This window comes from Arvicanthis niloticus, chromosome 6 (assembly GCF_011762505.2).
Source record: "Arvicanthis niloticus isolate mArvNil1 chromosome 6, mArvNil1.pat.X, whole genome shotgun sequence".
Lineage (NCBI taxonomy): Eukaryota > Metazoa > Chordata > Mammalia > Rodentia > Muridae > Arvicanthis > Arvicanthis niloticus.
In genome coordinates, this window is record NC_047663.1 from 56,644,937 (window position 1) to 56,672,848 (window position 27,912).

Genomic DNA, 27,912 nt, shown 5'->3' on the forward strand with positions numbered 1-27,912 from the left:
AGACGAGAGTCATGTCCGTTGACTGGAGTAGTGCTGACTGCTCTTTGCTGTGATGAGGTAGACACCACGTCCCTCCCTGGGGTTGGGGGGTTTTATTTCCTTCTTTAAAAACCTGAGTATTCACCCCTAGGTCGTCTTTGCTTCTACAAGGAATGCAGACTTCCTGTGTATGGTTGAATGTTAGTGTGGAAGCGGGTCGCTGCCTTCTCACATATTTTTTTTTAATCTTTTTTTGAGAAATAGAATAACCACCAAGTCATGGCCATGGCTGGTCTTGTTTAGTGAATTTAAGCTTTAGTGAATTCTGAAGGGCTGAGGAAGTGTCAGTAGGGCCTCTCACCCATGATCACAGTTTCATCTCTCAGCTCGTTTTACGTATTTGAATATACATGTTACATATTCGAATCTGCTAAGGAAATTTATATCCTCCCTTTCTAATGTCTGTGCTTACAGATTTCAGCTTGGGCCCTGTATTAGATGTTGTTTTGTTTTGTTTTGTTTTGTTTTGTTTTGTTTTTTCCATGCACTGTCAGGGGACACTTGACCGAAAGCTCTTAAGCGGGAGGGTACTTTGGTTCACAGTTCAGGGAATGCAGTCCATCATGGTGGGGAAGGTGCGTTGCGTTGGCTGGAACAGTTGGCAGCTGAGGGAATAGGAGTTTGAGAGGCCTGGGCATGTTACCTACTAGTTAGGAAGCCAAGCTTGGCCAGAGGGAAGGCCAGGCTATAAATTTCTATCCCAGACTTTTACAGTTACATTTATGTCAGCTTGGCCCCATGGGCAGAGGCTTCCACAACCTCTCAAAACAGCGCCCCCAGCTGGGGACCAACTGTAAAAGCACACAAGTCTGTAGAGAGCATTTTACCTTCAAAACCACAGCAAACAAACCCTTTGGCACCTTTGTATTTTAGACAAAAACGAAATAGGAAACAACCAAAATTGTCCTTCTCTTATAAATGCAATTTATCGCCTTTATCACATTGGTGGCCTTCTGTTTTCCACTTTGTGCTGTGAGTTAGGGGATAGAAGGTCTCTTGGCAGATATTGTAGGTAGCTCAGGCTCCTCATGATCTTGTCTGGCTTTTCTTCATGACTCTGCTTTAGTAACTGATGAGAGGACTGACCCAAACCCCCGAGTTACTGACTCTCCAGGTGACAGTCTTTAGGGTGAGAAGGATATCCTCAGGAAAGGCTCTTGCTCTTGTCCCTTGATGCTGAGTGGCTATGTGCAGCCTGGGCTTATTTGCTTTGTAGGACTTTGCTGACAGCCAAATCAAGCAGCCACCCAACCACTGCTTCCTGCCGTCTCCCTTCAAGCTGCACACTTAGTCAGCGAGGAACAGCTGTCAGAATACAGCCATGAATTTCACACCGACTTCCAGAGTCATGTTGAATAGCAGGAATCGCAAGCTATGCTCCTGAGGCAGCTGGTTCCCAGCATCCCCCCAACACACACACACACACACACACACACACACACACACACACACACTCTTTCTCCAGTCAGCCACATTTGTTAGGCCCTAACACCGGTGTTGAGCTGCGTCTGGCCATCAAGGCATCCTTCCCTCCCGTCTGCTGCCCGTGAACTGTACTATACCCCAGTGCTTCCACATGAAGCCCCCTTAAAGTCACTTTTATTTATCCTCACTCAGCACATCTTGGTCAATACTGCCATGACTAGATCTTTGAATTTTAGCACAACTCTAGTGAATCTGTCAGATCCATCTTATTTATTCTGCATTTAATGAGAGTTGTATCGAACACATGCATTTGTCAGGGTTTAAGTAATTCTATCCTGTCTGCTTTAAGTTGATGAAATAGATCTAAATATACTGAGAGAAAGCTGATGTGAACATTGAGATCTGAACTATAGCCCTCTGATAGCATAGCAAGCCCTCTTAACCCCTGACCCACCTCTCCAGCCCCCTCCTTCCACACACATTTTAAAGCATCTATTAGCTAGCTCTTCTTTGGTAGCCTGGTCAGATGGTGGCTCTATCTTGATCCTATAATCAACATTTAGGTGTATTTGCTGTCACATATAAGTTACAACTATGATGTCCCATATTTTATATGACCCAAGTCCCCCAGTACTTTAATGTCTTTATTTACATAGCTGACTAGGTATGGATAGTTGCAGTCAGTGGGTCGTTTATGCATCTCTATAGGAAGAGTTGTTTGGGATCCCTGCTAGCTTCTTACTGTTTCAGCTTAGAGAACTCACTTTTCAAATTTCTCTAACCTTGGAATCAGCATGGTTTTCAGGGCTTGTATCTTCCCGGTAGCCTGTAGCCAGTCCAGGGTCTGAGAGCCTTTGTACAATGGTTTTCCATATTGCATTCTGAAAGGCTGAGAGATTCCTTCCTTCACTTTGTGACTTTCTGCTATTAAATGCCCCCATGAATCTTGCTATTAAATCACCCCCACATTCTTATGTTTGTCCTACAGATTAGAAGAGAAAGGAAAACCCAGCAGAACTACCAGTTAGCTAGCTGCTGATAAGATTTTTGACTTAAGACTGGTCCAGGGGAAGAGGTTGTCGTGGTATTTGGACCCCAGGCTGCAGACATGATCTAGAGGTGGGGGGAAGGTCTTCACTTGGTCTGTACTTATATTCTATTTAAAAGAAAACCCCCTATCTTGTCACATTTCATCAGGGGACTTCTCAGGAAGATTTCTCAATTCTCCTGTCAGTTGAAACACTCATGACCACATTCCCACATGAGCTCCACCAGTCCATCTGAGGCAAGGCATCTTCCCGCCCATTTCCCCAACCCTTCATCTTCCTGATTTCCCAGACTAAAGTCAGGCTTAGCTGCCATTTGTCATGCTGACTGCCTCACTATGCTTCTCACAGGCTAGAAATAGATCTGTCTCTCCTGGGGAAGATAAAAGATCCAGCTGGCAAGTTACGATAATGGACTATTTTGTTCTTTTCCTACCTGCTGGTCCTCTGAGCGGGTGAGATCTCAGACTCACCAGAAGAGGAACCCTGCCGAGCATTGCAGGACCATTCTGTTCTTTCAATCTTTCCCTGATGTTGATGCCACCAACTAAACACAAGGGTTAACATTTATTTCTCCATATTTGTTTCCTGGGTGTTTTCCTCAAGAGGCCAGGATTCTCCCTGCAGAGATGAGTTTTTACGGAATTCCTATGTGGTTACTAAATGTCGACCTGATGAGATTCCAGATTTCTCAGTGCAGAGTTTTACCTTCAGATTGGCTTTTAAGTCTATCAGTGTTTCCTTTAACCCTGATAGTCTTTCTTCCTTTTCCCTCACACCCATTATTGGCTTCAGCCACTAAGGTGCATCCAAACCCATGAGACTGTGAGGAACTTAAATGAATGACAGCGACCACACTGAAAGGCAGTGCTGGTCATTTTGCAATATGGGATGCATTGCTGTTCACTACCGTGGGCCTACTTAAGTTTCAAATATCTTGTAGCAAACTCTGAGTGAAGTGCTGGGTATGTTAGTTAGATTTAATCAGCAGGTTGTGCTTTGCTCCATAAATGTCAACAATTGTCATTTGTCAGTGAAAAGAGGACAGCAATGGTGACTGTCATCTGGCTTTAGTGTGTAGAAGGTCATAGAGGACACAGTGGCAAACTGTAGGATGCTGGCCCTGTGAGTAGGGTCACCTGATCCTTAGCTTCACTCATTTCCCCTGTGGAAAGGTGATCCTCTCTCTGAGTGTGGCACTGGTATTTCCTGCTCAAGCCTCCTGGCCAACAACTCAAGGCCAGGTATTTCTTCAGCACTCCGCCATATCCCCAGAGCTCCACCTGGGCTCCACCTGGGTTCCACCTGGGCTTCACCTGGGCTCCACCTGGGTTCCACCTGGGCTTCACCTGGGCTCCACCTGGGCTCCACCTGGGCTCCACCTGGGTTCCACCTGAGCTCCACCTGTCTCATGTGTATCCTCTTTCTCTCTTGTTTTCTATCAGGTGGCAGCAGACTTCCAAGTCTTCAGGGCTTTCCAGCAGCCTTCAGCCTGCGGGTGCCAAAGCCGATGCCCTCAGGGAGGAGATGGAGGAGGCTGCCAACAGAGTGGAGATTTGCCGGGTACCTGTTCTCCTTGCTCTTCTCTCCTGGGATAGGCTGAGGAGGCCTTAGGGATTATCTGTGTTGGTCAATGGAGTTTCCTTAGAACCCAGCCAGTGATGCTCCATTTCCTACTCCTGTCTCCTAAGAGTACATGATGAGCTCAGTCTCAGGGCCCTGAGGGTGACCAGAACAGGGAGGCCCAGACTGTCATTGCAGATCTGACACTGTAAGGAAGGAGGGCATGACCTTCATTTTTGTAGGGAGCTTTAGGACAATTGAGTTTCAAAGAATACATTGTAGGTGCTGGGGTCAAGTGAGACTGAGCCTCGAGTCCTGTGATAGTGAAATGCTTCTTCTCTTGTTTGCTTTTTAATACTACCCAAGTCACTGTATGTACTCTCGGGAGACACTTCAAATGTTAGCTTGGAGATCAACAAAGAAACAGATTTCCTTTTTAAGAGAGAGAGAGGGGTTAATTCTAAGAACTGAGATCCTGTACTTATGGGATTAAGTCATTCATTGAATGCATTACTTTTCCCATCTATTATACCCACCCCGTACACACACTGTATACACAGATTGGACATAATGAGTCATAGACCATTCATAGTGCTGCTGTATATATTTACATCTCTTTACATGTCTTTGTGTCTAAGAAAGTCAAACCTGTGAAAACTATACTTAGACCCAAATATTAGAAAACTCATTTCTGCAAATATATTACGTTCCTATTGTGTGTTAGCTCTGTACATGAGTGTGTGTGCATGTGCGTGTGCGTGTGTGTGGTGTGGTGTGTGTGGTGTGTTTGTGTGTGTATTAAATGCAGGGCTTTGTCATTCTAGGCAAGCAGTCTGCCACAGAGCTGTATCCACAACCTTCCCAGGCAGTTTTAAAGAAAGTGACGCTTTGTTGCAGATGGCTATGGTTTTCTTGCCTGGTTCATTGACTCTTGCAGCCACATTGTGCAGGTAGCATTGACCTCGCTTTCACACGACATTCAGTATTTCTCTGGGATTAGAAACATTGAAAGATGTTTTTTAAAAATCCTCCGTCTCCCAGGCTGCCATCTTGTGAAAACCAAGCAGAGAAATACAAATGCTTCAGATTCATTGTGATTGAGGCAGACTGGCAGTTTGTGCTTCTGGGTCAATGGCAAATCCAAGCTAGTATGCTGTTTCTGAGGTGTAATTCTCTCTCCTGCTGATTTGGACATGATGTATACTTTTTCTGTTGTATATCCTGTTATTCTGTTCAAAAGCTTTTTTTTTTTTTTTTTTTTTTTTTTTTTTTTAGGGCAGGGTTGTTATTCAACAAACTTTATTACTTTTACCAAATGCTATAAAGATAAGTTAAAAAAATTGGAAAATCTTTCCCACAAGTCAGGTCATATACATAATTAATCTAATTTTAGTGTAAATTAATTATATATTATTTAAAAATTCATATTAGTTTTTTAAATGATTTTTTGAGACTATAGTTATAACCATTTCTCACTTCCCTTTCTTCTTCCAATCCTTCCATGTACTCTTCCTTGCTAGCTTTCAAATTCATGGTCACTTTTTAAATTGATTGTTGTTACATGCAACTATGTATCCATATATAAATATATATTTCCTAATACATAAATATATCCTGCTTAGTCTGTATAGTGTTACTTGTATGTATGTTTCAGGGCTGGCTGTTTGGTACTGGATAACTAATTGGGGTGTTCTTCCCTGGGGAAGATTATTTCTCCCAGTCTCAGCATCGCCTAGTTGCCTGCAGTTCTTTGTGTAGGGTTGAGGCCTTCTGGGCATTCTCTGTCCACTTTGGCATGTCTATTGGTGCCATCCTTGTTCACATCACATTTGGGTGGTCGTGTCCATGAAACTTTATGGATGCAACTTATGATGTTACCAGGAGACACAGTCTCACAGCAAACTCTCTTATCCTGATGGATAAAAGGAGAGGTAATGGGCAGGGAGATATAGCTCAGGGTGGAGCCCAGAGACAGATCCCTGAAGCTGGTCAGCCAGGCAGCCTAACCAGACCATGTAAGTTTACGTGCCCTGCGCTGTGTGTATGATGCATATGTGTGCACATAAATATGGAGGCCTGCAGTTATGGTCATGACTGCCGTCTCTCTTTAGAGATGATGTTTCTTACAGAAATGGGCGATTAGGATGCAAGGTGAGGCTTCAAAATGAAGAACAGTTCGAGTGTGGAGTTGTTCTGAGTCAAGACCACAATCTACCTGGCAGGAAACTGAGTTTGTGATTCAAAAGGACACCTGGGAATTTCTTACGGCCGTGTGCAAATAGTGGGAGCTTCTGAAAAGCAAGCCAGGGATGCTGAGAAAGATAAAACTGGCCCACATCAAACATTTCTCTCTCTCAAACCTTTTGAAAAATAAAAAATTTTGCCTTTCTTTAAACCTTTGAGATAAGTTTTTAAGTAGTAAAACCACTTTAATTCTGTTTTGAGAGGACCTTGAACGTCCCAGCAGGAAGAAGTATAGTGGAAAGCTAGTTTCCATGGCCCTGTTTATACCTGCAGTGGGACTCACTCACTCAGCCTGCACCAGCTCACACCGGGGCTCACTTCTGGCTTGTACTTTGAGAGGATATGGACAAAATGTGATGTGTGACTGACATTAGAGTAGCATGAGGTCACCCCAAGTCCTGGTGGCTCCTCATCTTCCTGCCATCTCTGTCAGTTTGCAGATTTCAGAACTCACATAGCTGCCGTCAGGGAGCTGACAGCCCCTTCCAGATTGCCAGCTTTCCCTACACACAGGCATTTGGGTTTCCTTCAAGCTGTCCTCCTGGTTTAAAAGCTCATAGTTAAAATTGTGAACAGTATGCATTTCTTGATGTGACACAGATCATTTGTCCACTCAGCTCCCAAGGGGCATCTTAGTGCCGCAGACTGTTGGCAGTTACGAACACAGATGCTGTTCTTGTGTGTGAACATGTTTTCATTTCCTTCTTGTGTTCCAAACAGCAGCAAGGAGTATTCCTGTTGCTCCTCATCTGTCTCATCATCCAGTGTTGTCAGTATCTGAGATTTTTTTTGGCCCTTCTAAAAGGGATGTCAGAACATTGTTTATAACTTTTCTTCTAATTTAAAAGTCCTTAATAATGATGTTACAATTGTTTCCTATGCTTGTTTGCCCTGTGTCCATTTTCTTGAGAATGGGTCTATTCAGATCTTATGCCCACTTTAAATTCTTAATTAAAAACAACTAAGCAAGACACTTAAAAGGAAAAATATCTGGTTTTTAAGTAATTTTTCTGTAGATAATGTAAATTTCTCCTCCATACAATAGCTGTATACAAATAGTTATAAAGTTATCCTTGTTTTTATAATGATAAATGGGAAACATTGGAATCTTGCGATTGACCACAGACTTTTATGTTGCCTTTTTGTTGAAGTGGTTTGGGTAAAATAAAGTTGGGAATAGATTGTGAGAGCCAAAGAAAGCACGTGTTTTAATAGAACTGGGATTTCTCCATCTGCCTTCATTTGATATTAATCAAAACATACTGTTGGCCATTTGGTTTTTGGAATGCAAAAAGAGAGATGATTCTCCACACTCAGCACTCCCTTTGTGTGCAGTAAGGAGCAAAGGGAGAAAAAGGTCCTCTGCAGAGGCCACCTTGTGCTGGGACACTCAGAGCTTTGGAACTGAGAATGTGCCCCTGCTCTGTGGGAAACAGGCTCTGAGCTCAGGTAGCAGGCTGTTTCTAGTAGACACACCAGTTTCTCCTGCTTTGAGAAACAGTGGCATCTCCACCCTCTGTTTCCACATGGTGCGGGTGTCTGGTCCATTGGTTGGCTGCCTGACAAATTGGAATCTGGCCTGCTTCGCTGGTAAGTCCTGTGCTGCACAGAGGAGTTTGTAGCCTTGTAACAATTGCATTTTCTCAGCTTCACAAGAGTTGTGAAGCCTACAGTCAGCACAGAATGGGTTACTAGTTATCAGTGTGTCCCTCAGTCCCTCGAGTGCTTGGGACAGTGTTCTTCCTAATACCAGTTTCCCATTGAATCTGAAGGAAGACATCATAAGGCCTTATTATGTTTCATTTCCAAGTATGTGTGATGGCCCAGAACATAGTCTGTCTTTGTCTAGAGTACATGCTCGTTTGTGAATGGTGTGCATTTACTGGAGATGAGTGTGTGTCCTACCTATGCCATTGGTGATCTGCTGAGTTCACCAGTGTCTGTGCTGACTTCCAGCCTGCCGCTATCGTTTCTACAGTAATGGTGTTTCCCTTTGGAGTTCTATAAGTTATTGATGGACACAGCTTGCTGTTTTGTATATACATTGAAGATTATTATGTCTTCTGGAGTACTGACTCCTTTGTAATGGAGTCCCTTCCTACCCTTCCTGCCCCAATAACTTTCCTTACTCTAATGTCTGCTTTATCTGCAATAACAATGTCCCAAACCCACTTTCTTTTGATTAGTCTTGGCAAAGTGTGTCTGTGTTTTTGTACATCCCTTTTCTTCTTTTGGGAAGGATAGTGAGACAGTATCTCATCCTATATTCATTCCCTAGTAGCATCAGAGTCTTCATCCCTTTCCTCAACCTCCAGAGTGTCAGGATTATAAGCAAGTGTCTCCATGCCTGGCTCTTCCCTTTACATTTAATCTATATGTGCATTTTTATTTAAAGCAGGCTTCTTCTGGGTTTAAGACCTGTTAGGCTTGATAGTTAACAGTATTTATCACGCTTGCAAATGACACAGGTTTGGCTCCTGGCACCACATTGGCACCACAACTATCTGTAACTCTAGTTCCATAAGATCAGATGCCTTTTACTGACCTCCTGAAGTACCATACATACATGTACATGCCTGGCCACCAAAACACTCAAACACATAATATAAAAATAAATAAATAAATAAATCTATACAAAATAATTAAAGCCATAGCCAACATATAGTTGATTGGCCTTTGCTTTATAATGCTGTTCTGATAGTCTTTGTCTTTCAGTTGATAGATTTAGAGCTGTTCAGAGTGATTATCAATAGCTCAGGTTGATATCTAGCGCGTGCTTCTGATTCATATATGTTACTCTTGCTCCTATGCTTCTCTTCGGCAATTCTTTCATTTGTAGTTTGAATTGAACATTTTATCTGATTTTAATTCTCTTCTTTAAAGTAACAATACCTTCCCATTTTTACTTTTTTAGTGGCTTCAATAGAAATTATAATTTACAAGCTAGTTCAAGTCCACTCTCAAATAACATAGTGCAAAAATGCCCTCTTATTAGATTATGTATTTCTTCCTTGTGTGTGAATTCTGGTGTGCAGGCACACCATGACACTCAGGAGGTCAGAGGACAACTCTGGAAAATAGTGTCTCTCCTTCTATCATGTGGGTTCCAGAGATGGAACACAGATCTTCATGCCTGGCTCTCTGTATGCAAAGTGCCTAATAACCGAGTACTTTCAAATGTGAATACATTGTTGCTAATGTTAGCTTTTGGGAGCTATCACCCCTGAGACCACTTAAGAACCAAAAAGCTTTCATTTTACTTTCATTATCAGTTAATTTCCTCATTACTGGAACAAAGTGCAGCGCAAAGACAGCTTATGGAAAGAATGTACTTTGGTTAATAGTTGGAAGGTGTGTTAGTTAGGGTTTCCATTGATGTGAACAGACACCATGACCAAGGCAACTCTTATAAAGGACAACATTTAATTACGGCGTGATTATAGGTTCAGAGCTTCAGTCCATTATCATCAAGGGCAGGAAGCATGGTACTGGAGAAGCTGAGAGTCTACATCATGTTTAGAAGGCAAACAAGAAAAGACTAACTCTCAGGGAGCTAGTAGGAGGGTCTCAAAGCCCACCCCTACAGTGACACACTTCCCCCAACAAGGCCACACCTACTCCAGTAAGACCACACCTCCTAATAGTGCCACTCCTTGGACCAAGCATATTTAACCACCACAGAGGGTACAGTGGGTCAAGCATGATGGCAGGGGCATGAGGCACTTGGTCACATCATAGTTAGGAAGCAGAGAGAAATGATGCGCCTCTCTCTCTCTCTCCCTCTCTCTCTCTTTCTCTCTCTCTCTCTCTCTCTCTCTCTCTCTCTCTCTCTGTGTGTGTGTGTGTATCTCTTTCTCTGTATCTGTGTCTCTCTCTCTCTTTCTCTGTCTCTATTTTCCATTGGTTGGTGTCACCCACCACATTTAGAGTATCTCTCGATCCCCAGTTAAAGCTCTCAGGAAATGCTCTTAGAGACACATCTTTAGGTGTTCTAAATCATATGAGGCTATGAGATGAGAACAACAATAAAAATTACCAAGCACACCCTCATTCATTGTTTTGCAGTGTGTTTTCTTTCTGGGGCTCTGGGCATCTGATCATGTCATATTCTTTTTCTGTGGAATCATCTTTAACATGCTAGGCATGTCTTGTCTAGGTCAACACAGCTCTTCAGTCTTCCTTTGCCTGGCCAAGTCTTTATTTATCCTTTACTTTTGAAGGATAATTTCTCAGAGTATGGAATTCCAAGTTAATGTTTTAATGTTTTTCGCTTACTATTGTACCCGCCCCATGCCGTGTAGTAGCTCACATGCTTTCTGAGTTAAATGTCACTCTAATTCCTTTTCCTCTAAGTCACTTTCCTCAAAATTTGTTCTTTGTTTGATCTGCTGAAATTTAAACACTGTGCATCTCTGTATAATTTTTTTCATTTTATTCTTTAAAATTTATTTATTCACTTTACATCCCAATATCATCCCTTTTCTCCTCTCAATACCACCTCCTCATGCAAGTTCTTCCCCCCTTTTCACCTTCCTCTTCTCTTTTGAGAAGCAGAAGCCTCCCTCTGAGTGTCATCCCTCCATTAACACCCCCCCCCACACACACACACACACATCAAGTCTGTGGACTAGGTACATCCTCTCCCATTGGGGCTAGATAAAGCAGTCCATTTAGGGGCATGGGATTCTCAGGCAAGGAGGCAGGCAATGGGGTTCAGGGACAGCCCCTGCTCCAGTTGTTGGAGGACCCACATGAAGACCAAGCTGCTCGTTTGCTGCATATGTTCAGGGGGACTGGTTCCAGCCTGTGCTCACTCTTTGGTTAGTAATTCAGTCTTTGGGAGTCCTCAAGGGTCCAGGTTAGTTGACCTTGTTGGTCTTCCTGTGGAATTCATGTCCTCTCAGGTCTCTCAATCCACCTACCAACTCTTCCATAAGACTCCCCGAGTTCATCTAATATTTGGGTGAGTCTCTGCATCTCTTTTTATTGGCTGCTGGGTGGAGCCTCTCAGAGGACAGTTATGCTAGGTTCCTCTCTGCAAGCATAGCAGAATATCATTAATAGTGTCAGACTGAGAAACACCTAAAGAAATGTTCAGTGTCCTTAGTCGTCAGAGAAATGCAACTCAAAATAAATCTGAGATTCCACCTTACACCCATCAATGCATGGCTAAGATCAAAAACTCAAAGAACAGTACATACTGGCAAGGTTGTGAAGCGAGGGGAACACTCCTCTACTGCTGGTGAAAGTGCAAACTTGTCCAACCACTCTGGAATCAATTTGGTATTTCCTCAAAAAATTGGGAATCATTTCTACCTCAAGACCGAGCTATACCACTTCTGGGTATATACTCAAAAGATGCTCTACCATCCCACAAGGACACTTGTTCCATTATGTTCCTAGCAGCCTTATTCATAATAGCCAGAAACTGGAAAGAACCTAGATGTCCTTCAACTGAAGAATTGTTATAGAAAATATGGTTTGTTTACACATTGGAATTCTACTCATCCATTAAAAACAAGGACACCATGAAATTCACAGACAAATGGATGGAACTAGAAAATATCATCCTGAGTGAAGTAACACAGACCCAAAAGGACATGCATGGTATGTGCTCACTTATAAGTGGACATTAGTCATAAAGTACAGGATAATCAATCACATTATAGTCCACAGACCCAAAGAAGTCAAATAACGGGGGTGGGGGGTGGCAAGGAAAGATAGTTGAATCTTTCTTAGAGGGGACACAAAATAGATATTGAAGGTTGATTGAAGGAGGGAACTGGATAGAAGGGTGGAGGGGGGGGGGATACCCAGAGAGTCTATGGTGACGACTCTAGCTGAGATTCCTAGCAGTAGGAGATATGGATCCAGAAGTGGCCACTTCCTGTAGCCAGGCAGGACTCCCAGTGGAAGGATAAGGACAACGACCCAACCACAAAACCTTTGACCCAAAATGTGTCCTGCTTACAAGAAGTGCAGGAACAAAGACAGAGCAGAGTGTGTGTGGAGGCCAGAGGCTGAAGTCGGGTGTCTTTCTTGATCATTCTCATCTCATATATTGGGGTCACATGTATGATTTGTGCCCAGAGCTCAAAATTCTTCTCATCTAGCTGGCAAGCTTGCTCCAGGGATCCCTTGTTTCTTCCTCCTCCAACACACTGAGATTGCAGGTAGCCCATAGGCCCACCTGGCATCTGCATGAGCAGGAACCATCTGAATTCCAGAACTCATGCTTTCCAGGTACACCCCCTTCTGTCATCCTTAACAAGGTCTGTCTTAAGAAGAAATTATTTTGTCAAAGTTTAATACACATGGGGCTAGAGGTAGGGAGATGGCTCTTAAGGGTAAAAGCACTGACTGCTCTTCCAGACATCCTAAGTTCAATTCCCAGCAGCCACACAGTGGCTCACAACCATCCAATAATGGATTCCGATGCCCTCTTCTTGTGTGTCTGAAGACAGCTACAGTGCACTCATATAAATAAAATTAAAATTAAAAAAAAGAATTTAAAAAGTTTAACGTACATGCACACACACATACATACACACCCTGGGCTAATCAACCCTAGAAAGAGGAAAAGGAGCCCACAGCATCCCCCGAAGTCTAGCTATCATGCATAAAAGAGGAGTAAAAAAAACTAAAACTTCCTAGTGAAATTCCAAGCTCAGAGTCATAGTCTCGAAAACATAAAAATAAATGAAAAAGAAAAACCAACTCACCATCTGTAGTAGGACCACAGACTGTTGTTCTTCACTGCACACATCAAGAAATTGACGGTGGGCACTAAATGTAATGCAAAATAAATCTAGGGGAAGTTAACCTCTATAAAAATATAAACTGATAACGTATTTCTTGGATTTCTCTCATATATTTGGTGGTGATTGAATAAAATGATCGTGGGAAACAAATATTTATGAATTATTCCTGTAGGAGGCTGTTCTCTATATGGCAGTGTATAGTTAAATTCTGATGTCCAGAATCATAAATCAACCAGGAATAAGGAAGTGGGTCCATCTACATGTCAGTGGTACATATTGGACATTATACTAGTGAGGAAATAGGAACATGATGCAACCATGGAATCAATTTATCCATATGTCACTGATCTACAGAGCGGTCGGTCTGGGCCTGTTTTTACTGTTGTTTGCTTTTTACTTAACCAAGCACCTATATGAAAAGGTGTGAGTGGGTAGCATCGAGAGATCCAAGGTGAGCAGTGCGTGTGGAGGTGATCTCTACCTGTCAGAATCTGGTTATTTATTTTGCATTCTTCTGTGTTGTAAACTAGAAAACACAAGTTTAGAAATGTTATACTCCATTCTCATCATTACTGCTTTTTTCGCCACTGCGATTGAATGCTGGCCAGAAGCAACTTAAGGGAGGAATGATTTCTTTCCTCTCCTTGTTTAAGGGGACCCAGTGGCAGTGGGAATGTGGCTGGGACTTCCCCTCCACACATCATGACTGCCTAAGGTGTCACAAGGCCAGCTCTTCCTGAAGTGCAGGGCTATCTGCTTCTGTTTGTTCAGGATCTGTAGTGGATTTGTGTGTTGTTGCTCTGCCTGTCTGATTCCAGTGTGCAAGCTCTTCTCAGTGAGTGCTTCTTTTAGGAATTGTGGCCCCTGGATGCCACATGGCTTCCACACACAAGGACAGAGTGACATCCCCAAGATGCTACTAACATCAAAGAACACTTATTGTGTATGTCATGGAGGTCTCTCTGGAACTGAAACCCTTTCTTCTCAGAATAAAATGTTCCAGATTCCAGGGCAACATTAGGCCATTGCCACCCAAGTTGATGGAAAGCCTAGTGGTGAAGAACTTTTAACTTTGTTACATTTGTGTGCAACATAGGAGGAGGTCAGAATTTGCCAGGTTTTCAATCAGCAATCCTTCCCTACTGTAGACCTTATCTATCCGGGTTTTCTGCAGACCACTGCATTTCTGTTGCTTTCCCATGTGCTCATGGTCATCCAGTCAGTTTGAGGGTGAAGGCAGGAAAGTGAAGTATACAAGCCAAGAAGTGGCAGAGGGAGGTAAGCCCCTCTGTGCTTGGACTTTCTTCAGGGGGCAGGGCAAGCTGAAGTGGTGTAGAGAGCTCATTTGCACATCACTGTCCCACACCAGCTGGGATTTGCTAGCCCATAAGTTATAGCTCTGGGGAAACTACTAGTATCGTAGACTTTCGAAGTCATTCATTTCTAGAACCATGGCTGGGAGACAGGAAGTCCCATGGGAAGAGTATTCGACAGGTCACATACTGTTGAAAATCAGGTGCATCAGAGTTTAAGTCCTTTCCTCCCATGCTGTCTGGGACAGGTGTTAGCCACCCTCCCCTGATATTCTTTTTTTAACCTCTCTTATATATTTTACCTTGCACAGGACCAGCTCTCCGCTGACATGTACAGTTTTGTGGCCAAAGAAATTGACTATGCAAACTACTTTCAAACGGTAAGGGTCCACCAAGGTAAGACTGCAGAGTCTTTATAGCCTGTTATGGTGTGGACAGCAAAGGAAGGTGGGTGAAAAGGGGGCCTTCTGATTGCATGAAAGCATCTGTGGAGGAGATGTGGGGCTGGGTGGACAGTGCTTTGCTGGTTCATTCTCTAGGTGAATTCTGTCCTCCATGTGTAGACTTGTTCCAAACCCTAACCTTAAAACAGAACCCCATCCCTGAGGATTATCACAGTTTAGTTAACCAGTAACAGGGATTCTCAACCAAGAGTGATGTTTCCCCCTTCCCTCGGACTTCAGGAGTTAACAGATGCCTCTGGTTGTCCCAGCTCAGGAGCGCTGTGGCACTGTGTCAGTGGTAGACAAAGGAAAGTGCTAAGCCTCTTCAGATGTACAGACAGCTCTGTTCAGCAGAGTTGCCCAACTCAGGAAGTCTGAGGACCCATGCTGAGAAACCTAGATTTGTGACAGCAAAGGATTTGAGAAGAATAGGAACATATTCAGCTCCCCACAAAGGCATATTTGTTTCTATTGAAGACCTTTGCCAACTTCAAAAGGCAATGATTGATTTGGCCTGGTGACGGCCTCTCCTCAGTGAAAGCAGATTTAGTCCAGAGATAGGATCCGAGTCACCTGAACTGGAGTCAGCCAGTCCTGATAATTTGGACCCTGACTCCTTGCCAGGGTGAACATAAGACTCAATAAAGAAATGACAGAAAAACATCGACAGAGAAATCATCCATGGAGAACAGTTGAGTGTACCTGTTCCCTAGAACCCACCAGCTTTTATTTCACAACCAAAGAAATGGTAGAATAAGAAAAGAAATGGCTCAGAGAGAGTAGCAGGCGGACAGAGCTGAGAAATACCAAGTGCTCAGCGGTGTACACAGGGTGAACAGCTGCAGCCTGTGGCACCTTCCTGCATTAATAGGGGTGCAGACTTTCACAGTTCTACACACACACACACACACACACACACCCCTACACCTACAAAAGAGCTGCTAAGGATCACTTCCAATATGGAATGTCTGTTTCAGAGTAGTTGGATTGATTAATTTTCTGTTGCTGTTGTCAAACACCATGCCCCAAAAGCAGCTCTTCCAAGGAAGGGTTTATTTGGGACTTATGGTACCAGAGGGATAAGGGTTCATCATGGATTGGAAGCTTGGCAGCAGCCAGGCATAGATATACAGGAAGGAAGCCAAGAGCTTATATCCTCAAACACAGTCAGGAAGCAGAGATGGCAAACTGGAAGTAGAAAGGCTTTTTCTTTTCCAAGCCTGCTCCTGGTGACATATTTCCTCCAGGAAGGCCCACCATCTGAAACCCACCCTCAAACAGCACCACTCTCTGGAGACCAAGTGGTCAAATGTGGGAGACGGTGGGGCCACTTCTCATTCAAGCCTCTACAGTAGTATATTTTCAGATGCATTCCATGGATTTGACTTATGAAACACTAGAGTCACTGCAGCCAACAAAATCACCAGCTCCCTGGCTGTCAGGCGACTTCCCTGGCTTCCATGTGCTGTTTTCTCAGGCCTCAGGTTCCTTTGGTCCTACAGTAATGCTGTCATTGTTTATGCTCCGTGCCAGGCCTTTGTTTAGTTTGGGGGAGATGGACAGCCAGAAAGTAAATGAAGTCACTCTTGCCCACGAGTTTTCCTTGGCCCTAAGCAACACTGCAGTTGTTTCTTTAATGGATTGGGTGGTGAGGAGAACACCTTGAAGGAGTTTGTTCCCAGGACCACGTGACTACAGTCAACGCCATTGTGCCTCTTGGCTTGTATGAAGTAGAACTGCATGCTTTCCGAGCACTTATGTGTTCAAGTGACTCACAGAAATCAGTATGCACACAGGCTGCTTTAACTCGTGCATATCTTATGGGCACACAGACTTCAGCATGCATTTTCTGTTTATAGTCATCCATTGTTGCACCTTCATTGCTACCTTCAGCTTTGAGGATGGGGGAACTAGGTGAGGTCAGGTCCAAAGCAAGTTCTCTAAGCCAGACTCTAGCTCAGGCAGATTCCACTATTTTTTCCTGATTCTCTTACCCACTCAGAGTGACCCCCTTTTCCATACTGGCTGAAGCACTGGAGGAGGCTGAGGGCTATCCTGTCTGCTTCCTCCATGAGCAAAGAGCCTTTGTGAATAATGCAGGCCGCTGGCTGTAGAAGTCTACTTCCCTTTGGCAAAGGGTAATGTTTGTTCTTGTGTTTTCTCAGCTAATAGAAGTGCAAGCTGAGTACCACAGGAAGTCACTGACACTGCTGCAGGCTGTGTTGCCTCAGATCAAAGCACAGCAGGGTAAGTGCAAGCCTCCCTCAGAGCTGGGAGGGTGGGGAGCCTGCTTACCCTCCTGGATGAGAACAGCTCCCCACCTATGCTCTCCTGGGAATGCTAATGTTTAGAAGAGCTGGTAGAAGCTCCCTGAGCTGGTGTTCATCTGTGACCCAAAGCTGAGCTCATCTTTCTAAGGGGATGACTTGGGTATGTGTAATATGGCTGTCCCATTAACCCCAGTGGTGCCAGGTTCAGTTCTCTCCATGCCTTTCCATTTTTTACTAAGTCACAGGAGTGGATGCTCATCTGGACCCTCTGTTTCTATGGTACTCTGTGCAGAATCTGAATAAGGGGAGAAAGAGTCTGTCATAGGTAGCCTTGGGAAGCTACTAACTGGCCCCTTTCTTGCTCACCCCTCCCCAGAGGCCTGGGTGGAGAAGCCTTCCTTTGGGAAGCCCCTGGAGGAGCACCTGATGATCAGTGGCCGTGAGATCGCCTTCCCTATCGAGGCGTGTGTGACGATGCTACTGGAGTGTGGGATGCAGGAGGAGGTGGGCACATCCATCCACACCCATCCACACCCATCCATCTCCCAGCTGACCTGCTCTTCCAAGAGGCTGGGTCTGCAGGCGGCTCTCCCCTGTAGCATTCCCACCCTAGATTCCTAAACTAAGACATGTGCTAATTTAGGCAGTGCTGCCTCTTCTGCAGATACTATCAGGCACTGTATTCTCTTGAGAAATTTTACTTTTGCAGAGAGACTAGAGGACTATGGGAGATTGACAGGTGCCCATGAAGGCTGTGATGACATTCTAGACATAGGTTCTTCATATTAAATGTGATTTGGTGATTTGAAGAATCTGCTGCTGCTTTTACCTCTATTAATTTTATCTCCTCCCTCTCTTCATCCTCCTTCTTTTCCATGTCTTCCTTTCCCTCTTCCCTCCCCCCTCTTCTTCCTCCTTGCCTCCTTCTTCTAATTATCATCTTCCTCTGCTTCCTTCTTCCCTTTCTTTTCCCTTCTCCTTTCTCCTCTCTCTCTTCCTGCTCCCCCTCCTTTGCTTTACCTAGATTCTTCTCCTCTTCCTCCCCCTCCTCCTTTGGGTTAGAAAGTTGCTGATTTTCAGGATGCCACTCTTACCCATCCATTTTGTACAGATCTTTAGAATTTCCCTGATGGGGACATTAGAATGTTCTTTTCAGAGCGTCTTGTAAGGAAGGGCTGTGAGGAGCTGATGGCGGGCACTTGTTGTCCTGCCTAGTCAGTCATTTGTTTGGTTTTATCTCCAGGCCACTTTAACCTCTTCACTCCATCTTCCTTTAGCCTGATAAGCCACTCTGTATTGGTGTAGGGCATGCTACGTGCTCACTGTTTGTTACTTAACAAAATATAAGCATGGAAGGAGGAGTCACAAACTTATTGGAAGAGATGAGTCATTCGATACTGAAAAAATATAAGCATGGGATGAGGGCTTGTAAACTTATCAGAAGGGATGTCTAGCATTCATCCAATAAGCATGATTAGTCCAAGACAGGATTCTTTGAATGCAAGGCCAGATAGGACAAACTAAGGGCTGAGGAAAAGAGGGATAAAAGATAGCATAATACACATCTATTTTGGCTGATTTTTGTGCACCAGGTCTATTCTATATAGTAGATATTTAAAAATAAAATTTAAAGGACACATGACCCAAGGAGCTGTCTGCTTATAAAAGGGGACCATGAAACATCTTAACACCTTGGTCACTGGTATACCAGGGGCTGGAAAAAACAGGACTAAAATACAAAAATGTGGATGATTTAGCTCCAGGAGGGCAGGTTTTTATATGATGGCTGTGGTGAAGAATATGATAATCTAATTTTAGACAAAGATAGAGCTATTGATGAGGTAGAGAGTCAGATGAGACAAGGCAGCATTATTGTTGATTACCATGGTTATGATTTCTTTCCTGAACACTAGATTCATATAGTGTTTGTGTTGAGAAGTAATAGTATATTGTTAAAAAAAAAAAAAGACTTGAAACAAGGGGGTTTAATGAGGAGAGACTATAAGACAGTATTCAGTGTGAGAGTTTTCAAGTTCTTTATGAAGAAGCCATAGCATCTTACAAAGAAGAAATTGTGCATATACAACCCAGTAAAGAACCAGAAGAGCTAAAGGATAATGTGAACCCAATCACAAAGTGGATTGGACAGTGGGTCAACTCTCAATGTACAGACTGGCCAGCCAGGCATGGTGATGCACACTTTTAATTCTAAATCTCAGGAGGCAGTGGCTGGTCTACATAGTGAGTTCTAGGCCAGCCAGGGATGCAGGGATGCATAGTGAGACCCTATCTGCTCACAGTACAGCCACCCTTGTTAATATCACTCAGCCCACTTAGTAGAAATTGCCCAAGGGTCAGTAGAAGAAAACTAGGTTGTAGCTCTAGCTGATGCCTGAATTTCTTTTTCTCCATGAAGAAGATTAAACAATCCCATATTTAAATATAAAATAAGGATTGGGACTGAAAATTGTCATCAAATTCAATTGATAAATAATAATCAGTGGATGCATGTCTTTTAAGTTTAATCACCAAAATGTGGTGGTAGTTTAAATGGAAAATAAATATAAAAACCATAAAATTTCTAAGGGGAGAAGGATAAACGTGGAGCTGGGGGAGGGCTCAGTCCTTAAGCATCTGCCTTGCAAGCGGGAGGACCTAACTTAGGATATCCAACAGCCCCGTCGAAAATGGCTGCATGTGCACTCTTGGAACGCTAGTGCTGGGGCAGGAGGGAACACTGATAGGATTTCTGGGGTTTGCTGGACTCTTTCCTAACCACAGACCTGTGAGTTTTAGGTGTAGCTAGAGAGCCCTTTTCAAGGGCCTAAGACAGAGCGCAACAGGGGAAATACCCAGTGTCCTCTGATGTCCCTCACCTGCCCACATTGGCTTACATTACCAACAGACACTGAAAAGGATGGGGAATAAATATGGGGTTTTGTTTTGCTTGTGTCTTTATACAGTTAAAACTCTGTTATAATTTCATAATTATTATCAGTGAAAAATGCAAAAAGGGTCTCTTCGGTCCTTCAGAAAGTCTTATAGAGGAGGCTAACTGGGCCTTTCTGGCCTGTCTGTCTGTCTGTCATCTATCTCTGTCCCTTCTGTCCTTCTTTTCTTTTTTCTTTCTTTCTTTCCTTCCTTTTTTTACTTTTTCTTTATGTTCTGTTTTTACGAGGCTGTGTCTCACACTATAGGCCAAGCTTGTATGGAACTTGCTATATAGCCTTGATTATTTCTTTTAATTATAGAAAGATTTACACAAAGATTAAACAGTGAGTCTTATTTCCCAGCCATCTTGGTTCCTCTCCACTGCCACTAGTCCTTTCCATGGCTATTTAGAAGCAGACTGTATCTGTCATCTTCTCATTATGTGCTGTAAGTAACACCATGTTTTTAGCATTGTCAAGTACCTAGTCAGTATCAGTTTGTGAACTGGCCTCTGATGTTTCCTGTCATCCCTGCCTCTCTGGTCTCTGACCTTCTGGGAACAGTCTTCCTTTAGACAGATCCACCTCCCACTTTTTGCCTCATTTTTCCCACTTTGCATCACCTCCTTTCTTTTACCAACAAATATGATTAGATTTTCCTCAACCTAGAAAAGAATTTATTCCCTATAGCCCAGGGAAGCCTCCCATTCCTTTCCCTAGCTCATTGGTTGTGTTTTCTTATGAAGCACAATTTCAAAGAAACAGTCTCAACATTTACTGCCATGTGCCTACCACAACTCACCCTGTCTCTCCTTGTGCTGTTACTTCTGTGCCTGTCTCTGTTACTTTTCTAGTGCTGTGACAAAACACCATGACCAAGGCATTTTATAAGAGAAAGTATTTAACATAAGGCTCATAGTTTCAGAGAATTAGAGTCCTTGATGGTGGAGCACGCTTGTTTCACAACAGCAGGAACAGCTGAGAGCTCACATCTTCATCCTCAAGCACAAGGCAGAGCATAGCCTGTCTGTTGTTACTCTGCGGGTTCTTCTTTCTTCCATCCTTCTCCATCCCTTTTCTTCCACCCTTTCAACTGCCTAACACTAGATAGGAGAGAAGAAAGGACAGAGTGGAAAAGAAAGAGCGGAACTAGATTGGGGGCCAGAAATAGGAAGACATTATCATTAGGTTAATTCCTGCTGATTAGGGGCATCAAATTCTTTGGGGGCAAGACCTCTGGGGTCTAGGATTTATAGACCCTCTGAAAAGTCTCCAGAATTCCAAACATCACACAATTGCAGAAACTATCTGCAGCTGGCAAAACAATGCCCTTGCTAGAGCATGAGGCAAATCACAGTCAGCTGCTGTGGACAATATAAAGCAGTCCTGTATCTCACACTTGGAAATAAAACAAAAACATATTCTTATAATACTTTTAAATTTTTTTTTAGAAACCTAAACTTCAAAACTGTCACTATAGCAGAGAGCTAACTGGAAATAGAATGAAACTTTTGAAACCTCAAAGTCAACTCCCAGGGACACACTTCCTCCAAGAATGCCACACCTCCTAATCTTTCCCAAACAGTTCTACTAACTGGGCTAAGTATTCAAACATATGAGCCCACGGAGGCCGTTGTCATTCAGACCACCACAGTTCCCATCATCCTAGAGCTTAAATTACCCTCACTCATCTTCCAAGCCAAGTCCAGTGACCAGCCCCAACCCCATTTGTCTCATTGCTACCTGATATAGCTACTGTAGCTGCCCCACATCATGGCCCCTGGGACTTCAACATCCTTGGTAAACATAGGCCTCTGCCCTCCTCTGCCCTCCTCTCTGTCAAATTGTTTCCTTTCTTTCTTTTCTTCCTTTCTTTCTTCCTTCCTTCCTTCCTTCCTTCCTTTAAGATTGATTTATTTTATTTTATTTTATTTTATGTATGAATGCACTGTAGCTGTCTTCAGAAGAGGGCATCTGATTCTGTCACAGATGATTGTGAGCCACCATGTGGTTGCTGGGCTTAGAACTCAGGTCCTCTGGAAGAGCAGTCAATGCTCTTAACCGTTGAGCCATCTCTCCAGCCCGGTTGTTTTTTATTATAGTCACCTACTCATCAATCTGTACCTCAGCCTCTCAGAATTCCTCCCATGGCATCTGCTGTTCCTGAATTATGCCTTAGCCTGTATATGGATGTTTCCCATGTGCAGGCTCCACTCTGCCTTTTTCCAGTGTGCCTTGCAAACCCCTTGACACCTTTATACTGAACTAACTAGCTATATTCATAATCCTCCTTTAATAAGACAGCCTTTAGTGTTATGTAGCCAATTGTATCTGCGTATACTATCTGTTCCTCGCTTTATCCATACGGCACCCAGTGGATGCCCAAAGCTTGAAATAATGTATGCTTTGTTCCTTCCTATGTCTGCACACTCTTATGAGAAAGTTAGATTTATAAATTAGGCATAATAAGAGACTGTGTTAATTACTCTTTGGTTGGGTGATTAAACACTATAACCAAAGACAAGAAAGGAGAGGGATGGGAGCCCATCATGGTGGAGAGACAGAGCACAAAGAGGCAGGCATGGTGGCCGGGGCAGGACACTGAGAGCTTACACCTTTAACAGCAAACATTAGGCAGAGATAGCAAACTGGAAGTGTCATGAGCTCTAGGCATCTGCTTGTCTCACATCCTTCACTGAGAAGGCATCTTGCCATCCCACCAGCTCACAAGCTGCCTCGTAGACTGGGAACATTTTCTTTGGAAGGAACTTGGAAATCTGAGTGGCCATAAAACCAAAGAGGAATGAGGGCCAGCCATCCAGCTTGCTTTTCAGTCTGGGGGGCACCTAAGGAGGTATAGCAGAAAGCCAGGGGGTACCACACTTTACTCCACTGGGACTGGGGCTTCCTTCCCACTCTGACCTGAATTTATTATCTCTTTCAAACACCCACCACCACCATTTACTCCAGTTTTACTTTAAAATCTGAGGCTGCTCATCTGGACCTAAGTGGAGTAACACCAAAGTAATAATGTTAAGGATAGAACCTGGAGCTTTCCAGGCCACTGCCATGTACCATTCTTCTCAGGACACAAGCGCTACTTAGTTTACTTTGCGCCTCCCAGTATATACTCAAGTACACACATGCACACGCATGGACCAGTGGTTCTCAACCTGTGGGTCATGATCTCTTTAGGGAGGCCGAATGACCCTTTCACAGGGGTCACCTAAGACCACTGGAATACACAGATTGATATTACTGTTCATAATAGTAGCAAAATTACAGTTATGAAGGAGCAATGAAAAAAGTTTTATGCCTGGGGTCACCACAACATGAGGAACTAAATTAAAGGGTCACAGTATTTGAAGGGTGAAAACTATTACTGCAGACATTTGTTTGTTCAAGTTATTAGGCCTTCATGTTTGGCAGCTCTTAGGCAGATTCTCCAAGATTTACTTTAAATGGGAAAAGAACCAGGCACCTGAGAGTCCAAGGTTCAGATATGCAATACACTTATTCAGTCAGTTCAGTGAGCCACGAGGCATGAGCTGCCACCCTGAGAACAGCATGGTGGACTCTTGAGCTGCTTGAGTCTAAAGGAGATGCCTAAGAAAGTAGACAGCTGCAACATCAGAACATGGCATTAGGTGAATACTGGAGGATGGTGGTCCAGAGGGAAGAGCAGTAGACTTTCTATCTCTCTGCTTTTCTCTTGTTCCTCTGAGTTGCTAGCCACCCTCTCACCCCTCCATCCTTTGGTAGGGCCTCTTCCGGGTAGCCCCCTCAGCCTCCAAGCTGAAGAAGCTGAAAGCTGCTCTGGATTGCTGTGTGGTGGATGTCCAGGAGTACTCGGCAGACCCCCATGCCATAGCAGGTAGGTACACTCCACCTCTGAGCTAGGGTTCGCAGGGAAGGGATAGCAAGGGCAATGTGTGGCTCTGTGTCTGGAACAGTGGCTTCAGATGTCCACCTCGTTCAGGCCTGGTTGTTCTGCTCATTGAAGGAAAACTACCTTAGCTGTTCAGCTAGCCAACAGCAAGGTGATATGAAAAACAAGGAACAGGGCTATATAATGTTCATCCCAGATACTCTTGAAACCTAGCAACTATTCACATGGGAAACCACTATTTAATGGAATATTGCCCAAAGAATCGTGTCCAAATGGAGCAGTGTAGGCTGATGGCAGTTTGTGTTGTAACAGCTTACTGTATTTATGCCCAGGGGCTTTGAAGTCTTATCTCCGAGAGTTGCCAGAGCCTCTTATGACCTTTGAACTCTATGATGAATGGATCCAGGCTTCTAAGTGAGTACCCCATGTTGGATTGTGCTATGGGCTGGGATTGTGGGGATGATAGTCATTCGTGTGTATTGGGTTAATGTGTGTCCCGGACCAGTTGTTGGGTTAAAGTGTGTCCCTTATCTGCCCTGCCATGGAGCTGGGCCACTCAGGAAGACAGAGGCGGGGGAAGTTTGACTGGGTTCACTCCATGCTGGCACCAGGCAGGCGACAGGCTATGTGAAGCCTCGAGACCCTGCTCCGGGGGGAGCACAGTCTGAGGTCCCTGGTGACTGCCAGAGTTGGCTGGGGGTTCCCCAGGCCAAAAGGCGGCCAGGGACCAGCTGGTTCTCCGGCTCTTGGGCTTCCAGGCACCACTAGTAGCTGCAGAAGGGTGGAGAATGAAGGGATTGGCCCACAGCTGAAGGGGGAGAGAGGGAGAGAGACTCTGGCTTTGTCCTGCAGGGATAAGAGTTCTTGGCTTGGTCACAGCAGCTGGCTTGGCTTGCTTGGGTTGGTGGTCACAGTGGCTGGGAACACAGAGAGGTCTTCTGTGGGAGATTAGACAGCAGCTCTCTCTATAGGTGAATGCTTGCTCCATTGTTCCGAAAGGTGGATCCTAATGAAAGAGAAACAAGTCATGGTTTTAAGATGTTTATTGTCATGGCAGAAAGTAGATGATAAACTACCCCAGTTTTCTCAGGGCAGGCCTGAGGTTAAATACCTTTTGCAGTATTTAACTTTTTGCAGTATTTTGCAAAAGGAGGAGGGTCTGGGAAAGAATGTTTAATTGGCTACACCCCTCTGGCCTTTAGGTATCTCATTAATATGGAGATCTGTCTTGAGGCTCAGTGGCCTCTAGTCACGACCTCTACCTGTGGAGGAGCTAGTAGGGGCATTGCCCTACATGACTAAAGGACACAAATCTATGGAGGGCTGTGGCCTCGTGTCAGGAGCCTGGAGTCTGGGAGTGTGGCAAATGCCTACTGTCCCTTGCAGGAGACTCTGTGGGGTCACCTGCTGCATCACTGGATTTTAAACCTAGCTCAACCAGAAATCAGGCTGCCTTTCACGGTCCTACACATGACCATCTGTGGACAATTGGATGCTTAGGTTCCTTATACAAAGCAGCCAGCATAGTGTTTGCATAGAACCTCATGTGCACTTTAAGCCATCCATAGATTACTTAGAATGCCCAGTGCCATGTAAATAGTTGATATACTCCATTGTCTATAGGTTCATTGAAGTGTGAAAGCCTGTGAGCTGGAATCAAGCAACTGCCCTTCCTTCCATCATGAAGGAGTGTTGGCACATGCTCCCAAAACAACATTCTCAAGAACGTTGCCAGCAACTCTGTTTGGGAAGTTACTAATGGCTCTTGAGGAAGGGACAGAGGCATTGCTTCATGTTCTGAGCCAAGTAAGAAGTTGATAGAGCCACTCTGGCTACTAGGAAACATAGGTCTGCTGTTGAATGAAACAGGCAACTTAAGGAGGACACATGAGGTTTATATATATAAATATATTGAAGATTGTAATATAATTACATCATCAAAGAAGGTTCTGGAAAGGCCCAGCTAGGTAAGGACTATGATTTCTTTTGTAAAAAAGAGCAAGACATTAGTCTCAGGGTCTTTATCCATATCGGCCTCAGGGATATTTTAGCAACAATGAATTAATCACACTAAGGCTTACAATGTGATCCATGCCTCTGAGGATCTGGATGAGGGAGCAGAATTAGGAGGCCAGCAGCCAGTGCATCCCAAAGGCAAAGCAAGCCACAGCCTGGGGCTCCTCAGTGTGACTGCCTTTGTGACTCCTCATTCTCTTCCCTTGCTTGTGTGGGCTTCATCCAGGTGCATGTTCTCTTTGTCCATAGGCTAAGAACTATCTTAAGAAAATACAAACGACCATAGTGAGGAAGTAGACAGTGTAAAGCAGGAGAATTGGTACCAGAGCCAGGATGGTGGAGACTAGAGTAGAGATCATGCAGGTAAAAGATAAAAGGTAGAAGATTATTTTCTGAGAACAGGTTGGGAACCAAAAATATCTGGTCATGGAATCTGGCCACCTAAGGCATCTGGCCTAGCTTCTCATCTCTGTCAAGTGAATCATCATTCATTTTAGTTGGCATATCATCTACAAGTTCTTAGGGTGTGGTATGATGTGTCCGTATAGTCGATATATGGGTCTATTGTGCAGTGATCAAACCAGGGTTATCATTAGCACACTTGTCCCTTCAAACGGGCATTGCTCATTGCTCTTCCATTCCTTGAGGTCAAAGAGATCCAGCTCACCTCAAGGTGGAGGCATGCTTAAATGTATCAAGTCAGAGAAGGCTGCCTCATGTCAAATTGCCTGGTGGTGTTTGTTTTCTAAAGTAGAACAGAGTCATACTTTGGTGAACATACAATCTGTGTGTTCTACTATGAAGGGAAGGTCTCAGGTTCCATGGTGCTTCTAATAAGTGGTACCATCTGTTGAATGCTTATTAGAGGCTTGCCACTGTTCTAGGCTGCTAAACATCTTAAAACCATCTAATTTTCATAACTCTGAAGTAGACTGGGCTGTTTCCCTCACTATAAAAATGAGGAGGCTGAGGTGGAGCAGAGCTGGGACAGCAAGTTCCTTGCCAGCTAACACATGAGTGTGAGAGATTGATTAATCAGTAAGTCCAGTCCTAGACTCGTGCATGCAGCCACTGCACTTTATGCCGTTGTGGAACAAGATAGAGATTCTAGTGAGAAATGAGCAAATATCCTTTGACAGAAACTGCCCTGTGCTTTAACTGGATAGACAAGAGCTCTTGATAAGAAACCAGAGAAAGAGAGAAGAGCCAAGGGTAGCATTGAGTGTGCTGAGAGCCACTCTGGTCCCAGTTCATTTGAAAAGGTAGGTGTCCACCAGAAGAAAGGAATGGTCCCAATGACCCCCAGACACTGGACTGTGGAAATACAAGGGCTTGTTTCTGGCCCCGGATAAGTACTTCTAATGCTGAAGGTTCATGGGGTGTGATGGAACTTGCCTTGCAGGGTCTCATCCTGTAAGGAAAGGGCTCTCCCCAGTGGACATGTTCCCCACCATCTGTAAGCATCAAAGTCTCTTAGTTCCACTTTCAGAAGATACCAGGATCTAAGCCTGCTTCTCGGAGATTTGGATTGAACTGTTTGGGATTCTATTTCTCCATAATCCCCAAGCTTCTGAGAGGATAACCTTGGTCCTGTGAAGAGACTAGGTTTCACACAGGATGGCTCTCAACTGGATTCAGTTATGCTCCAGGATGACACAGCAGGTTGTAGACAAATCTGAGGGAATTTAGGACACCCAGGATACAGGTGGGACAGGAAAGAGAAGAGGACAAATCCCAGATCAGGACTAGTGTCAGAGAGAGGCTTTTCTTTGCAGTAGGCAACAGTTAATGCAAAGACTCAGAACTGGTCAAAGGATATCAAAACTGCTCCACAAAGCTCCAGGGACATTAAAGAAGAAGAAAAAGAAAGGAGGTAAGAGCTGGGGGATAGGGAAGAGTCACTGTGAAATACCAGCTTCTGGATAGGACATAGCTTTGGACTCCAAATTCACTGCAGACCTCATAAGATTGAG

General features: G+C 44.1%; 1 protein-coding gene across 4 annotated transcripts in view; it reads left to right on the forward strand.

Annotated features, from left to right (window-relative positions):
• Arhgap44 (Rho GTPase activating protein 44) overlaps positions 1–27,912 on the forward strand; it is a 158,131-nt gene that overhangs the window by 102,766 nt on the left and 27,453 nt on the right. For all 4 annotated transcript variants that reach the window (XM_034504793.2, XM_034504795.2, XM_034504794.2 and 1 more), the window contains exons 7-12: positions 3,956–4,073; positions 14,703–14,771; positions 17,000–17,081; positions 17,481–17,608; positions 23,797–23,908; positions 24,256–24,337. In XM_034504793.2, coding sequence (XP_034360684.1) covers positions 3,956–4,073; positions 14,703–14,771; positions 17,000–17,081; positions 17,481–17,608; positions 23,797–23,908; positions 24,256–24,337 — 591 coding nt within the window. The remainder of the gene's footprint in view (positions 1–3,955; positions 4,074–14,702; positions 14,772–16,999; positions 17,082–17,480; positions 17,609–23,796; positions 23,909–24,255; positions 24,338–27,912) is intronic.